General features: G+C 42.4%; 1 protein-coding gene across 1 annotated transcript in view; it reads right to left on the minus strand.

The window, feature by feature from the left end:
* LOC115231120 (regulator of G-protein signaling 7) overlaps window positions 1–18,296 on the minus strand; it is a 343,368-nt gene that overhangs the window by 154,848 nt on the left and 170,224 nt on the right. The window contains exon 4 of the mRNA XM_029801208.2: window positions 12,321–12,372. Coding sequence (XP_029657068.2) covers window positions 12,321–12,372 — 52 coding nt within the window. The remainder of the gene's footprint in view (window positions 1–12,320; window positions 12,373–18,296) is intronic.

An 18,296-nucleotide genomic window follows, 5' to 3' on the forward strand; every position in this document is an offset into this window, starting at 1 on the left:
CAGCATGGAAAGCGGATATTAAACCATGATGATGATGATGTGTCTCTGGCACCTTAATTGCCCCAAAAGGTGTCACTTTTGTCTCCACGAAACACTTTGTCTCCTACTATAACCTTCAGCTTACCAATACCTTCTAGTTGAAGCTGGTAGGTGGAAACTGTCCAGAAGATTGCCAAATGCATGTTTGTGTTTGGTGTGTCAAGTTCTATTGACACCACTTTGGCAGCAGTGAGGTTGGTTTGTTTGTATTCCTCACAATCTATGCTCCACAAGTCAGGCAAAAACCATTTAGAATAAGGTTTCCTGCAAACAGAGATAGACACCAGGAAGGACATTTGGTCACAGAATACTGTCTCCAAAAAGTCTTGTCCAACCCATGCAAGCATGGAGAAGTGGATGCTTAGCTAAAGATGAAAAAATGATGATGTGTGCATATGTATATATTGTATATATATTTGTATATGTATATGAGTCGTCTTCTTCTTCTCAAGCATGACATAATGCCAAAGGTCTCGGCCATTGCCTCTGTGAGGCCCAACACTTGAAAGGAATTCAGCCACTTTGCCTCTGTGAGGCCCAATGCTGTATATATGTGTGTGTGGATGCACAATGGCCTAGTGGTTAGGGTAGTGGACTCACAGTCATGGGATCGCAGTTTCAATCCCCACACCAGGTGTTTTGAGTGAAAACACTTAAAGCTCTACGAAGCTCTGCCACGGGGTGGTGGCAAACCCTGCTGTATTCTTTCACCACAACTTTCTCTCACTCTTTCTTCCTGTTTCTGTTGTACCTGTATTACAAAGGGCCAGCCTTGTCACACACTGTGTCATGCTGAATCTCCCCCGAGAACTACATTAAGGGTCCACGTGTCTGTTCATGAGCAGGTTGTTCTGTTTATCGGATCAACTGGAACCCTTGTTGTCATATCTGATGGAGTGCCACGTGTATATGTAGATCTCTTATTATAAAAGGCAGATTTTATCTGCCTCCCTTTGTCAGTTATAGAAATCTACAATATAGGATTTCTTCAATTACAATTTACCTAGCATTTTTAAGAGTAGAATGCATCGGGTTTTGCCAGGTCCGGTTTTTAAAATTTAAACTCCAATTAAGCAAAATTTACAGAAAACTCACATTCTGGTGTGTATGTCAAATGCTTTTCTTAGTCTGGTTTACAGCACACGCAAACGCACACACACAGTGTGCAACGAATAAAGTGAAACTAGATGTAATATTTGTTTCTGTCTATCACGCTGATAGATACATGAGTAAAATGTATGGCAAGCTAACAGATAAGAGTGAGTGAAAATGTTCTTGGAAGAGAGTAAATAGCGACAGAGTGATTTGAGGAAGACTAAACTGAAAGTATGAAACAGTGTTTATGTATAAACAGACAACACTTATATAAACCCTTTCGTTACCAAACCGCCCGAATTTACCTATTCATATTTAAATGAGAATATCAGAGTAAATCTCTTTAGTACATTCGTGAAAACACGTATTATACTTCGTAAACACTTCAAATACAGTTTTGTACAAAAATCGAAGTGTAATTTTAATTCCGTGAATTATGGGAGATTTTTTTCCGAAATTTGTTCCTATTGTGTTTTCAAAATTTGTAATTCTGACAAAAAATGGATACAAATTTCATTATATCAAGCAGCGAGTCAGAATTTGAAGGATTTTCTACTGAAGACCTTCATAAATCTAATTCTATGACTGAAAAAAAAAAGCATCTTTATATAAGAGTGAAGTTGTGTGTCTGTCTCCTACGATTTAGATTCGTAACTACTCCCACATTTTGCGGTGCAGTTTAACCAAAAGCGGGTATCTTATAGTCGTGATTCATATCGAGCCCTTCTGGGTATTAGCGCGCGTCTACGATGAGTCTACGATTTAAAAAAAATTTACCATCATATTTTTCCATTTTAATGCATTTTTTCGCTTTTATATAAGGGAAGTAACTCTCTGAAAATATCTACGATGTGTCAACGATTTAAAAAAAAAATTTACCTTAATTTTTTTTCAATTTTTAATGCATTTTTTTGCTATTTTTTGGCTATAACTCTCTAAAAATGCTTATATAGTTATTTCCCTTACAACCCGAGCAACGCCGGGCGATACTGCTAGTATATATATAAACTTTGCTTACAAAGACCTATTGAGGCAAGTGAAATCAAATCAAAATCACTGACATGCCCAATGACGGTACCACCTGATTGGCACGTGTGCCAGTGGAACATTAAAAGCACCATCTGAGTGTGATCATTGCCAGGGCCACTGACTGGCTCCCGTGCCGGGGCACGTATAAAACACCTTTTGAGCATGGTGCAAAATTGTGAATTTATTTCAAGTCCTACAATGTCGCCCAAACATTCTGCACCTTTTAAGGTTTCTGGCAGTGAACCCAAGTGCCAGAGGAAGATGCTTACTCCAGCTATGTCCCTCACCCGCAAAAACGGAGAAGACACAGGTACTCCTAAGAGTTTAGGGAGAGTTTATAAAAGCTTAAATACGTGAAAATAAAATTAATATATACAAATTATGAAAAAAAAAAAATATATATACAGTACAGTACCGTTTCTACTTTGCAGATTTTTACCTATCGTGGAGGGGTTTGGGAACATAACACCTGAAATAGTCGATGGATTAGTGGAGTAGTGTTTTAAAATATTGCTTAAACAGCAAAGCAATTTCATGAGTGATGGAAATTATGGATTTTGTCCAGCAAATTCCCTCACAAGATTTCTTCTTTGTAAGCCTAGTACTTAGTCTAGCAATCCCTTTTGCCGAACCGCTAAGTTACGGGGTTTGTAAACACACCAACATTGGCTGTCAAGCAATGGGGAGGGGGTAACACAGACACACAAATACGTACATATACATATAGGAGTGGCTGTGTGGCAAGTAGCTTGTTTACCAATCACATGGTTCCGAGTTCAGTCCCACTGTGTGGCACCTTGGGCAAGTGTCTTCCACTATGGCCTCGGGGAGGAACAAAGCCTTGTGAGTGGATTTGGTAGACGGAAACTGAAAAGAAGCCCGTCATATATATGTATATATATATATATATATGCATGAGTGTGTTTGTGTGTTTGTGTTTGTCCCCGTTACTTAGCGGTTCAGCAAAAGAGACCGATAGCATAAGTACTGGGCTTTCAAAAGAATAAGTCCCGGGGTCGAGTTGCTCGATTAAAGGTGGTGCTCCAGCATGGCCGCAGTCAAATGACTGAAACAAGTAAAAGAGTATACACACACACACACAATGGGCTTCTTTCAGTTTCTGTGTACCAAATCCACTCACAAGGCTTTGGTCGGCCCGAGGCTATAGCAGAAGACACTTAAGCCACGGTGCCATGCAGTGGGACTGAACTGAAAACCATGTGTTTGGGAAGCAGACTTATTAACCACACAGCCACATTTGCACCTGTGTGTGTGTGTGTGTGTGTTTACGTGTATAGATATAATTATCTCTGTCTCTCTGAATGTGTGTGTAGGTGTTTGCAGAAATATACAGTACTGTATGTGTGTGTATATACACTTTACTCTTTTACTTGTTTCAGTCATTTGACTGCGGCCATGCTGGAGCACCGCCTTTAGTCGAGCAAATCGACCCCGGGACTTATTCTTTGTAAGCCCAGTACTTATTCTATCGGTGTCTTTTTGCTGAACCGCTAAGTGACGGGGACGTAAACACACCAGCACCAGTTGTCAAACAATGCTAGGGGGACAAACACAGACACACAAACACATACACACACACTTATATATATATACATATATACGACAGGCTTCTTTCAGTTTCCGTCTACCAAATCCACTCACAAGGCTTTGGTCAGCCCGGGGCTATAGCAGAAGACACTTGCCCAAGATGCCACGCAGTGGGACTGAACCCGGAACCATGTGGTTGGTAAGCAAGCTACTTACCACACAGCCACTCCTGCGCCTATGTGTTGAAGTCTTTGTGTATATGAATGTGAATTGTGTATGTGTGCATGAGGCTGTTAAAGCTTGTTTGTGTGTATAATTGTATGTATATGTCGCTGCTTGTGTGTATATACATCTGTGTCTTTCAATGTATATGAACCAGCCTATATATATATATGTGTGTGTGTGTGTGTGAGTATATATATGTATGTATGTATGTATGTATGTTGATGTATGCATATGCTTGTGTGTATAACTGCATATATGTGATCTTGTATGTGTGATTTATATTTGCATGTATGTATATGTGCACATATATATATGCATGTGTAACACTGCAACAAATTACCAATCTGTTCACGGATGTTGATCCGGAAATGAATGATACGTCCATAAATCTTTCTTAATGTGATGGCTGTTTTTGAGTTATTGTTCCTGGACATCATCATCATCATCAACTTCTTGCTCATCATCATCATCATCATCATCATCATGAGCAGCAGCGGCAACAATTATTGTCACATTATTATTCAGCACCACCATTGAGAAGAATATCGCTTTTGTCCCCTTCATAATCATCTTAAATATTGCCGCTGTTCCTCTTTTTCTTTCTTCCCCGTCAGCGTCATCAGTGGCAGCATTGTTGTCATCACCCTCCGCCCTCCCCACATCGTAATCTCGACAAAGGCCATTGTCATCACCATGACCTTATCACCTCTGTCATCAGCTCCAGCTCACTAAATTACTTACTCTCTCTCTCTTTCTCTCGTTAAGTTATATAACAATTCATTAAGAAACAGGAGCAAGTGTCATTGATACTCCATTGATCGCTGATAGAGGGGCAATGCTTCAACATGTCTACTTTGGTGTCTTGGAGTCAGGAGTCCACTTTTAATGAAAGGTGTCAGTTTGGTCTTCCATACCCTTTTCGAGATGGCATCATAGGTTTCTTGTTGCGGTCCTTCATGTTGAACAGCAACTGTCATCTCACTCTGACCCTTCCATAACCATGTTTTTACAGAAATACACGTTACCTACAGGTTTCATATATTATTTAAAGCAATCAAGAAATTGGGGTCAGCCCGAGACTACAGTGGAAGACACTTGCCTAAAGTGCCACACAGTGGGACTGAACCCAGAACTATGTGGTTGGGAAGCAAGCTTCTTACTACACAGCCACTCCCGCGCCCATATCATCATCGTTTAACGTCCGTTCTCCATGCTAGCATGGGTTGGACGGTTCGACCGGGGATCTGGGAAGCCAGAAGGCTGCACCAGGCTCCGGTCTTATCTGGCAATGTTTCTACAGCTGGATGCCCTTCCTAACGCCAACCACTCCGTGAGTGTAGTGGGTGCTTTTTACGTGCCACCTGCACTGGTGCCAGGCGAGGCTGGCAACGGCCACAATCGGTAGGTGCTTTTACGTGCCACCTGCACAGGTGCCAGGCGAGGCTGGCATCAGCCATGGTCGGATTGGTGCATTTTATGGAAGCCAGTCGAGGCGGCACTGGTTTCGCCTACGATTCGGATGGTGCTTTTCACGTGCCACCGACACGGAAGCCAGTCGACACACACACGCACACATATGCTTCAAGAGGATGCAGTTTAGATTTTAACCCTACCTACATAATGTGTGTGTGTGTGTGTGTGTATGTGTTTCCTTGTCTGGAAATTGCATGGTTGCATGATAAGGGTAAATGATAGTTATAGATGTCAAGCAAGCATGAATATGCAGTGTGTGTGTGTGTGTGTGTGTGTGTGTGTGTGTGTGCATGCAGAATGGCTACTGAAAATTTGAAGAGTTTGAAAAAGTCACAGCTTCTTTGTCTTCAATCTTTTTAATTTTCTGTTTTGTTTTTGCAGGTTATACCAGAATCCCTTGGAGATTAAAATGGCTACGTGTGATGTCCAGCAACAAGTAAAACTCCTGGAGTTTTTTCTATTCCAGTGAAAGATCAATTATTCAAACTCAGAAAATACCGGCAACATCTGTCAGAGCATCTCCAAGCAATGACATGTTTCAGAACCTAATCACCCAGTTTGAAAGAACTGGATCAGTTGGTGATCTTCCAAGAAGAGGTCCTGAGCACACTGGAATCTGTACGACAGAGTGTCCTTAAGAGGATCCATCAGCCTCGACCTATCGTTGCTCTGCTCAACAAGGCATCACCAGAACATCGCTTCAGAAGTTTCTGAAACTGGATTTAAAAGTGTTTCTATCCAAATAAAATAATTTTAAAAAACCCTCATAGGCGCAGGAGTGGCTGTGTGGTAAGTAGCTTGCTAACCAACCACATGGTTCCGGGTTCAGTCCCACTGCGTGGCATCTTGGGCAAGTGTCTTCTGCTATAGCCTCGGGCTGACCAAAGCCTTGTGAGTGGATTTGATAGACGGAAACTGAAAGAAGCCTGTTGTATGTATGTATATGTATATATATATATATATATATGTGTATGTATGTGTGTGTATATGTTTGTGTGTCTGTGTTTGTCCCTCTAGCATTGCTTGACAACCGATGCTGGTGTGTTTACGTCCCCGTCATAAGTACTGGGCTTACAAAGAATAAGTCCCGGGGTTGATTTGTTTGACTAAAGGTGGTGCTCCAGCATGGCTGCAGTCAAATGACTGAAACAAATAAAAGAGTAAAAGAGTATCATCATCGTTTAACGTCCGTTTTCCACGCTAGCACGGATTGGACAGTTAGGACTGGGAAGCCAGGTAGCTGCACCAGGCTCCAGTCTGATTTGGCAGTGTTTCTACAGCTGGATGCTCTTACTAATGCCAACCACTCCACGAGTGTAGTGGGTGCTTTTTACGTCCCACTGGCACAGGTGTCAGGCGAGGCTGGCAAGCGGCCACGATGGGATGGTGCTTTTTACGTGCCACTGGCACAGAAGCCAGTCAAGGCGGTGCTGGCATCGGCCACATTCGGATGGTGCAAGGGATCACAACTTGCTTTTTACGTGCCACTGGCACAGAGATCACAACTACGATTTCCATTGATTTTTGATGTTGATGTACTTCACTCAATAGGTCTCCTCAAGCGCAGTGTGTATATATATATATCATCATCATCATCCAAAATAATTAAAAAACCATGTGTTTGTAAAAGTTATTTTTGTTTTATATCATCCAGTCTTTCTGTGGTCACCCTGTATAAACATATACACATACACATCCATCCACAAACGGATGGATGTGTATGTTTATACAGGGTGACCACAGAAAGACTGGATGATATAAAACAAAAATAACTTTTACAAACACATGGTTTTTTAATTATTTTGGATGATGATGGTGTGCTCTGCGTGAGAAGACTTGGCAGGACAAGTGAAACCATAACCCATGACCTCTACATGGGAAGTGCCAGTCCATTTATGCATACCTTTCCTTCTTAGGACACAAAACTACTTGTGAAGACCTGTTGAGGCAAGTGAGAATCAAAATCAATCAGCATCAATGGAAATTGCAGCTGTGATACCAGTGCCGGTGGCACATAAGAGAACCATCCGAACGTGGCTGTTGCCAGCGCTGCCTCAACTAGCCTCGTGCCGGTGGCATGTAAAAAACACCATCCGTTCATGGCCGTTGCCAGCCTCGCCTGGCACGTAAAAAGCACCATCCCATCGTGGCCGCTTGCCAGCCTTGTCTGGTACCTATGCCGGTGGAACATAAAAAGCACCCACTACACTCACGGAGTGGTTGGCATTAGGAAGGGCATCCAGCTGTAGAAACTCTGCCAGATCAGACTGGAGCCTGGTGCAGCCTTCTGGCTTCTCGAACCGTCCAACCCATGCTAGCATGGAAAGCAGATGTTAAACGATGATGATGATGATATGTGTGTGTGTTGGTTAATGCAGAAGCTACCAGTTGATGAATAGCAAGTGAGGGTTAATGAGTACAGCAATTAAATTAGTATGCAGGTAGGTGTTCATTGGGGTTCAGTTATCAGTCCACTCCTATTTATGCTGATAGGCCTCCCAGTCATAAGAGAGGAATTTAAGACGGGTTGCCCATGGAAACTCCTCTAGGATGATGACCTCACTCCTATAGCTGAAACAGTAGTCATCATCATCATCATCGTTTAACGTCTGCTTTCCATGCTAGCATGGGTTGGACGATTTGACAGGTCTTGTGAACCAGATAGCTGCACCAGGCTCCAATCTTGATCTGGCAGAGTTTCTATGGCTGGATGCCCTTCCTAATGCCAACCACTCTGAGAGTGTAGTGGGTGATTTTACATGCCACCGGCACGAGGGCCAATCAGGCGGTACTGGCAACAGCCACGCTCAAATGGTGCCTTTTATGTGCCACTTGAACAGAAGCCAGTTCAGCGGCATTGGTAATGACCTCGCTCGAATATTTTTTCATGTGGCTCCAGCACAAGTGCCAGTAAGGCGACGCTGGTAACAATCATGCGTGAATGGTGCTTTTTACGTGCCACCAGCATGGATGCCAGTTCGTTGCTCTGGCAATGATCACGCTCAGATGGTTCTCTTAGCACTCCACTAGCACAGATGCCAGTCATCGAGATTTCGATTTCACTTGCCTGAACAGGTCCTCACAAGCAGAATTTAGTTTCCGATGAGGGAAAGGTATGCATTACATAGGTGGGCTGGTTACACCCCTGGCATAGGCCACCAGACGTGGAAGCAAAATCTGAAATAAGATATTGTAGCATAATATGCAAGTCCATTTAAACAGCATGTGTCTATATGAGAGGACCCCCTGAAGACAAATGCCGCAGCGTTTGGCATTCTGACAATATGTCCACTTTAAATGTGATATAAAGATTGCCTTTTATATATGTGCAAGCGTGTGTGTGTGTGTGAATGAATAATAAATACATATGTGTGCGTGCGTGTACATATAGTTTGATTTGCTTCTTTGCTCTATCTCCATTACCAATATTCTCCCAGTTCTGTTTACGCTTCAACTTTTTTTTCTTTACCATTTAATTATTCCCATGCCAATCCCATACTTAAGCTTGCAACAAAAATGACAAGTCTCCGTCTTTAAAACATAAAACCTTATAGTTCCGTCTGTCGAACAAATTAGAATGCAGCCAGGAGCCAACGCTGATAAGTGGGATATTGGCAGTGAACTGTGCCAGTTGAAATCATCCAAAGTTAAACATATTCATAAAGCTTTCTGGACATCTTCCTCTCTGTCAAACAATGCACAATGCAATTTATGCTTTAATCCTCTGGAAATTACACAAGAATTTTATGTGGAAGGACTTTTTTTATATATTGACATTACTTATCTGGAGATTTTTCTCTTTATTTTTTTTTTTTTAAAGAAACATACAAGATTTTTTGATTTGATAGGGAAAAACCTTAATATATATTCATGAATATCATCATTGAAGCTCAGTGGTGAGACTGCTAGACTTGGCTCCTTAAGGTGCCGTGTTTGAGTCTTGTAAATAAATCAAGGATTTCCACACAGGTACAGCTGTAAGCTCAACAAGTTTGCTTCCCAAGCCCACAGTTCCAAGTTCAATCTCACTGCATTGCCCCCTGTGTCTTCTGCTATAACCAAACACAGACATAAAGACACACACATATATATATTATAATAATATGAGGGAATATTATTCCAGCCAGGGAAAAATTCAATTTAGAAATACTAAATCAGATTTCACAAAATATAATATACATATATATATATATATATATAAATTAGAAAAAACCCACCTTTTATCAATTCAATAATGAAAAATTAAATTATACCATCTAGAAAATTACATATACTTTGTGTAAGTACCTGCAATGAGATTTCAATCATCTCAGGTATGGCATCAATATTTGGAAACAACTAACGTCTGTGAGCAAACATTTCCAAAAATGAAATGTGGACAATGCCAGTGCCACCTGGCTTCCGTGCTAGTGGCACGTACAAAGCACCATCTGATCATGGTCGATGCCAGCCGTCTCTGGCCCGTGCCGGTGGCACATAAAAAGCACCCACTACATTCACGCAGTGGTTGGCATTAGGAAGGGCATCCAGCTGTAGAAACACTGCCAGATCAGACTGGAGCCTGGTGCAGCCTCCTGGCTTCCCAGACCCCGGTCGAACCGTGTAGTGGGTGCTTTTTTACGTGCCACCGGCACAGGGGCCAGAGGAGGCCGGCATCGACCATGATTGGATGGTACTTTTTACGTGCCACCAGCATGGAAAATGGATGTTAAACAATGATGATGATGATGATAAAGAATGTGAAGTTACCATATTGAACAAGTTTGACTGATGAACATTTGAAAGCAGTTCTTTTGGTTGGATGCAATTCCAAAGCAAACATTGATGAGATCTTCAAAAACCAAACCTCAGTTTCACAAATCTCACCAACCATTTTTGCTGCTAAGGTTGTGAGATTCGGATATGTGTACACTGGGTATGATATAATTATCTTATTGCTAACGTCACCTTCTTTGATAACTTTTTGGTAAATAAATATTAGACTGCGACCATGCTGGGGCACTTCCTTGAAGAATTTTAGTCAAATGAATCAACCTCATTATTTTTCAATCTGTTTTTAAAGCCTGGTACTTATTCTGTCAATCTTTTTTGCTGAACCACTAATTAAATAAATATATTTTTCATGTACACACTGTATTCATCATCATCATCATTTTTTAGCACCTGCTTTCTATGCTGGCATGGGTTGGACGGTTTGACTGGGGCTTGGAAGCCAAGAGGCTGCACCAGGCACCAGTCTGATCTGGCAATGTTTCTACGGCTGGATGTCCTTCCTAACACAAACCACTCCGTGAGTGTAGCGGGTGCTTTTTATGTGCCACTGGCATGGAGGCCAGTCAGCTGGCACTGGCATTGGCCATGTTCAGATGAAACCTTTTATGTGCCACTGGCACAGGGCCAGTCAGGGCAGGGGAGGCTGGTGTCAACCACGTTCGAATGGTGCCTTGTACGTCCCACCAGCATGGGGAGCCAGTCAGGCAGCACTGCTCCACTCCACTGTATTGTATTGAATGAAATGGTTATGTGGCCCATGCTCGTCATTCTCGCACTTATCTGGCCTGTCATGAAAAAAGTTTGGTGACTCCTGGTGTAGACGAATGGTTCTCAATTATTTAATTTACCTGTGAATCTCTTTGGTTCTTATTTTGCCCTACTGGATTCCAATAAACATTTGAAGTTTGAAAAAAAACTCATCATATTTTTCTAATTAAATATTATTAGAAATTGCAAAAAGAAAAACATTGTTGAAATATTTTGTTCCTTGCAGAACTAAAACCAGTTTATTGGACATAATTATTAACAACTAAATCTTATAGGGACCCCGAAGGGTCGTTTGGACCATTGTTGAGAACCACTGGTATAGACCCTCATCATCATCTAATGTCTGTTTTCCATGCTGGCATGGGTTGGATGGTTTGACAGGATCTGAAAAATGGCAGGATTGCACCAAGCTCCCAATGTTGGTTTTGGAATTGTTCCTATGACTGGATGTCCTTCCTGAAGCCAACCATTTTATCTATAATATAAATTGGACGTGGGCGATTGTTGTATTCTTTCTTGTCTTGAGGTTCACAGCCAAACGGCTGGGTGGATTCGTGTGAAAAATGGCACACATATGGAGACGGGTGCACAGATTGGAATGCAGTTTGTATTTTTTTCCTAACCCCCAGACTTACCGAGAAAATCGATTAAAACTTTTTCTAATGGAATTCCCCTGTTTGTTCCGCTATTGAAACAACCAGTTGCTCACACAGCCGCACATACCATTTCGCTAGCAACAAGGGGAGTACAGGATGGCAGTCAGCCAAAACTTTAGCTATGCTGTCTCTCTTCTTCTCTCTCACATACACATGCGCAAGCACACACGCACATACATACACACACACATACACGCAAACACACATCCATTTCAAATCAATGTTTCAATGATTAGACAGAGGTTCAATAGAATAGCTCTCAGAAACAGACTACGTACAAATTGTTTCTTCATAACTCCTGAAGCTGTTTTCTGACAGTGGGGGGGGGGGGGGCTCCAATCGAAACAGGGGACCCGAAATGATAAGGTTGAGTAACACTGTTATAGATTATGCCTAAACGCAAACGATCATAGCCACATCATCCAAACAGACCGGGTGAGACCAGGCTTAGCTGCTAGTATATATATAAATGCGTGTAGATATCTTTGTCTATGTCCGTCTTTAATTGCATTCACCGAAGTAAACCAGGTGTTTATATCATATTCCTTTTACGTAAAAATAACTTAGAATTTTGGTAGAGATTGATGAAAATAAGAAGTGGGGCTTGATAGAATTGGCTAAAACTCTTCATAAGTCATGCCCCAGCATGGCCACAGTCATTGAAAAAAAAACAGTAAAAGAATAAAAGAATTTCAGTTAAAAGGAAGAACTTACCATAAGCTTCATTGTCTGAAGACATATCACTTTGAGGCCAATAATAAGGGCACTGAAAAAACAATTAGAAAACGATTTGTTAATTAGTTTAGTGAATGATTACAGCATACAGTCATTCTTATACATGCACACAGAGTTGTATGAATGCGTGTGTGTATATGAGTGTGTGTGTGTGTGTGGAGGAATTTGGCTGGGGTGGAGGTAGAGGTATTTCAATAGCTAGGTTCAGTTCCTGAGCAAGACCCTTTATTTCACTTTGCTCCAGTCCACTCATCATCATCATCATTTAACGTCCGTTTTCCGCGCTTGCACGGGTTGGACGGTTCGACCGGGGTCTGGGAAGTCAGGGGCTGCACCAGGCTCCAGTCTGATCCGGCAGAGTTTCTACAGCTGGATGCCCTTCCTAATGCCAACCACTCCGCGAGTGTAGTGGGTGCTTCTTACGTGCCACCTGCACAGGTGCCAGGGGGTTCTGGCATCGGCCACGATTGGTTGGAGCTTTTAACGTGCCACCGGCACGGAAGCCAGCAAAGACGGTGCTGGCAACGGCCACGCTCGGATGGTGCTTTTTTACGTGCCACTGGCACTGGAGCCAGTCGAGGCAGTGCTGGCATCGGCCACATGGCAAAACTGAGTTGTACCTGTAATTCAATGGGGGCCAGCCTTGTCACATTCGGTGTCATGCTGAATCTCCCCTGAGAACTACGTTAAGGGCACACATGTCTGTGGAGTACTCAGCCACTTGCATGTTAATTTCACGAGCAGGCTGATTGGATCAACTGGAACACTAGTCATTTGTAACCAAAGGAACGCTGTGAGTGTGTGTGTGTGTGTGTGTCGAGAGAGAGAGGGGGGGGCACAGGTATATCTGTGAGGTTAAAAAGTTTGCTTCCTAACTATGTGGTGTGGGGTTCAATCCCACTGTGCAGTACCTTGCACAAATGTTTTCGGTTATTGTCTTAGGCTGACCAAAGACTCGTGAACAGATATTTAGTTGATGGAATCAGTTGTGTGTTTAGAGAGGTGTCTGTGTGTCTACGTCTGCGCTTCTCCAAAAATTGGTTACTTACAACCGGTGACAATGTTGCCATTTCTCTGTCGACAATTCATCATCATCATCATTTAAAATCCACTGTCCAGGCTGGCATGGGTTCGATGGCTTGACCAGAGCAAGGAATCTTGGGAGCTGCATCAGACTCCAATCTGATTTGCCATGGTTTCTACAGCTGGATGCCCTTCCTAATGCCAACCACTTTACAGAGTGTGTTGGGGCTTTTACGTGGCACTGTACAGGCATTTTTACACAGTGCCACACAAGTGCTTTTACACACCACCACATGGGCACTTTTATGTGACACCACATGGGCGCTTTTATGTCACATCGACACAAGAGTCTTGCAGGCCAATCTTCAGCACTGGGGGGGGACCAGGCTCAACACTTTGGCTGAGGGATGCCTAACTTGAAAAAATAAGCAGCACGAAGGACATTCAGCTGTAAAACTATGCCTCAATCATATATTATATTATCATAAGGCGCAGGAGTGGCTGTGTGGTAAGTAGCTTGTCTACCAACCGCATGGTTCCGGGTTCAGTCCCACTGTGTGGCATCTTGGGTAAGTGTCTTCTACTATAGCCTCGGGCCGACCAAAGCCTTGTGAGTGGATTTGGTAGACGGAAACTGAAAGAAGCCCGTCGTATATATATATATATATATATATATATATATATATGTGTGTGTGTGTGTGTGTGTTTGTGTTTGTCCCCCTAGCATTGCTTGACAACCGATGCTGGTGTGTTTATGTCCCCGTCACTTAGCGGTTTGGCAAAAGAGACCGATAGAATAAGTACTGGGCTTACAAAAGAATAAGTCCCGGGGTCGAGTTGCTCGCTTAAAGGCGGTGCTCCAGCATGGTCGCAGTCAAATGACTGAAACAAGTAAAAGAGTAAAAGAGAGAGAATATATATATCTATATATATATATATATATATATATATATATATCATCATCATCGTTTAACGTCCACTTTCCATGTAGGCATGGGTTGGACGATTTGACCGAGGACTAGTGAACCAGATGGCTGCACCAGACTCCAATCTGATCTGGTAGAGTTTCTACAGCTAGATACCTTTCCTAATGGCAACCACTCTGAGAGTGTGGTGGGTGCTTTTACGTGCCACCGGCACGAGGGCCAGTCAGGTAGTACTGGCAACAGCCACGCTCAAATAGTGTTTTTTATGTGCCATCTGCACAGGAGCCAGTCCAGCAGCACTGGCAATGACCTTGTACGAATATTTTTTCACGTGCCACCAGCACAAGTGCCAGTAGGGTGACACAGGTAACAATCACGCTCGAATGGATTTTTACATGCCAGCGGCACAGAAGCCAGGCAGCTGCTCTGACAACAATCACGCTTGGATGGTGCTCTTAGCGCTCCACTAGCATGGATGCCAGTCATCGAATTTGATTTCGATTTCACTTGCTTCAACAGGTCTTCGCAAACAGAGTTTAGTGTCCAATGAAGGAAGGGTACGCATGAGTGGACTGGTTACACCCCTGGCATAGGCTACGAGGTTATGGTCTCACTTGGCTTATATATTCATATATCATTTATCGTCATCATCATTTAACTTCCGCTTTCCATGCTGGCATAGGTTGGATGGTTTGACAGGAACTGGTAAGTTGAAGAGCTGTACCAGTCTGATTTAGCACAGTTTCTATGGCTGGGATGCCCTTCCTAATGCCAACCACTCTTGGAGTGGTTGGCATTAGGAGGGGCAATATATAGATATCTTTCATCTTTTCTTTTGTCTTTCACTTGTTTCAGTCATTAGGCTGTGGTCATTCTGGAGCACCACTTTAAAGAGTGTTTTGGCCGAATGACCTGACCCCATTTTTGGTTCTTGTTCTATTGGTCCCTTTTGCCAAACTGGCAAGTTATAGGGATGTAAACGCACCAACACCAATTGTCAAATGGTGATGAAAGACAAACACAAAGACACTCACACACACATATATATTTTTTATAATAGTACTGGCACTCGAGCCCCGTGCTCGTAGAGTATTAAGAGCACCATCCGAGTGTGATCATTGCCAGAGAGGCTATCTAGCCTCCATTCCGGTGGCATGTAAAAGACACCATTCGAGCGTGATCATTACCAGCATCCCTTACTGGCACCTGTGCTGGTGGAATGTGTAAAAGATTCGAGCAAGGTCATTGCCAGTACCGCCTGACTTGCCCCATGCTGGTGGCACGTAAAAGCACCCACTACACTCTTGGTTGGCGTTAGGAAGGGCATTCAGCTGTAGAAACTCTGCGAGATCAAGATTGAAGCCTGGTGCAGCCATCTGGTTCACCAGCCTTCAGTCAAAATCGTCCAACCCATGCTAGCATGGAAAGCGGACGTTAAACGATGATGATGATGTAGAGCTAACACACGCGTAAGTTGATATTTATGAAAAAGAAGAATGAAAATATTACATTTTTAAAATTAGGTTCATTTAAATTTCTTTATATGAATACATTAAAAAAATTGCTTTTGTTATACATGTTTCAGTTGTTTATAAACCTTAACAAAAATATTTACTTAAATGAAAGATGTAGGCAAAAGAAATCTTTATATATAAAAGTGAAGTTGTGCGTCTGTCTCCTACGATTTAGATTCCTAACTACTCCCACATTTTGCAGTGCAGTTTAACCAAAACCGGGTATCTTATAGTCGTGATTCATATCGAGCCCTTCTGGGTATTAGCGCACGTCTACGATGAGTCTACGATTTAAAAAAGAATTTACCATCATTTTTTACCATTTTAATGCATTTTTTCGCTATTATATAAGGGAAGTAACTCTCTAAAAATGTCTATGATGAGTCAACGATTTAAAAAAAAATTTACCATAATTTTTTTTCCATTTTTAATGCATTTTTTTGCTATTTTTTGGCTATAACTCTCTAAAAATGCTTATATAGTTATTTCCCTTACAAACCCGAGCAACGCCAGGTGATACTGCTAGTTATTAATAAAATTATTAATAAAATAAACGTTTGTAGTGTACTTTTCTTTTTCCTGTAAGAGCACGCGGTAATTTTCATTAATTTTTGGGGCATTGCTAATAGCCACTTGAGCTGCTGTCTGTGATGGTAAATTAAGTATTGTGGTCAAGATTGCTTTCAAAAGGAGTGACCGCAGCAGTCAAATAAGCAGCAGCAGCAATAATAGTCATCATAAAGTTATCTCCCCTGAGGTCTTCACAGAAACGGATTTATTCAATGTCTCGTCTTTATTTCTTATGAATAATATAGTGGCTGTGTGGTAATTAGCTTGCTAACCAACCACATGGTTCCGGGTTCATTCCCACTGCGTGGCATCTTGGGCAAGTGTTTTCTGCTATAGCCCCGGGCCGACCAATGCCTTGTGAGTGGATTTGGTAGACGGAAACTGAAAGAAGCCTGTCGTATATATGTATATATATATATATATATATATATATATATATGTGTGTGTGTGTTTGTGTCTGTGTTTGTCCCCCTAGCATTGCTTGACAACTGATGCTGGTGTGTTTACGTCGCCGTCACTTAGCGGTTCGGCAAAAGAGACCGATAGAATAAGTACTAGGCTTACAAAGAATAAGTCCCGGGGTCGATTTGTTCGATTAAAGGTGGTGCTCCAGCATGGCCGCAATCAAATGACTGAAACAAGTAAAAGAGTAAAGAGAATATAGGTTCAGTGTTCCGAGCTTAAAGAATTTAGACTCGGTCGATACTTCTTTTGGTTAGCATTGTCTTTCAATTCGTATAATGGAAAAGTTGTGAATTTGGGATATTTATTGGATGCACATCTGGCTATGTTGTTGCTTGTTCCTTCTTGAGCCATGCCTGGCTCATAAGGGCCGGTTTCCCGGTTTCCTTGGCATATAGGTTCCCCACCTGGACGGGACGCCGGTCCGTCACAGGTGAACTGCAAGATGTAGGAGGAAAGAGTGAGAGAAAGTTGTGGCGAAAGAGTCAGCAGAGATTCGCCATTAGCTTCTGCCAGAGCCACATGGGGCTTAGGTGTTTTGCTCATAAACACACACATCGCCCGGTCTGAGATTCAAACCTGCGATCCCTCAACTACGAATCTGCTGCTCTAACCACTAGGCCATGTGTTTGTCTATGTGTTTGCTGATCAATATTTTCTTGTATTCTGGAATTCTAATATGGGATTTGTGTACTGCCATCCTCTGATGTAGGCTGTTTTTTGTGTGTCCAATATATTGCCGTTTGCATCCCTAGCATGTAATTAAGTAAATCAAATTCTCTGATGCACATGTAAAGTTGGTTTTTATGGCAAAATTTTGGCCTTGTTCCAATTGGTATCCTGATCCTTCTATTATGTTGATACGGATCCCATAGTTGGGCCTTGCGCACTTTTTTACTGTCAGCTTTGTAGCTATTGTTGAGTGTAATTTGGCCAGGGTTAAAATCCTCTTCATTGGTTTTGACTGTCTCTTACTTTGGACGATTGTGTGCGTTTGTAGGATTTCATTCATCTTTGGGTCCCTCTTCTGCTATGGAGTATAGTCTTGAAGGTCTCATTGTTATGTGGGTTGTGTATGGAGATGTAAGGCATCATCATCATCATCATCATCATTGTTTAACGTCCGCTTTTCATGCTGGCATGGGTTGGATGGTTCAACCGGGGTCTGGGAAGCCAGGAGGCCGCACCAGGCTCCAGTCTGATCTGGCAAAGTTTCTACAGCTGGATGCCCTTCCTAATGCCAACCACTCCATGTGCGTAGTGGGTGATTTTTACGTGCCACTGGCACAAGGACAAGAGAAAGGCTGGCAACAGCTACGATCAGTTGGTGCTTTTTATGTGCTACCAGCACAGAAGCCAGTCAAGGCGGCGCTGGCATCGGCCACGTTCGGATGGTGCTTTTTATGTGCCACCAACACAAGGGTAACAACTACAATTTCCATTTTGATGTTGATGTACTT

The sequence above is a fragment of the Octopus sinensis genome, linkage group LG2 (genome assembly GCF_006345805.1).
Source record: "Octopus sinensis linkage group LG2, ASM634580v1, whole genome shotgun sequence".
NCBI lineage: Eukaryota > Metazoa > Mollusca > Cephalopoda > Octopoda > Octopodidae > Octopus > Octopus sinensis.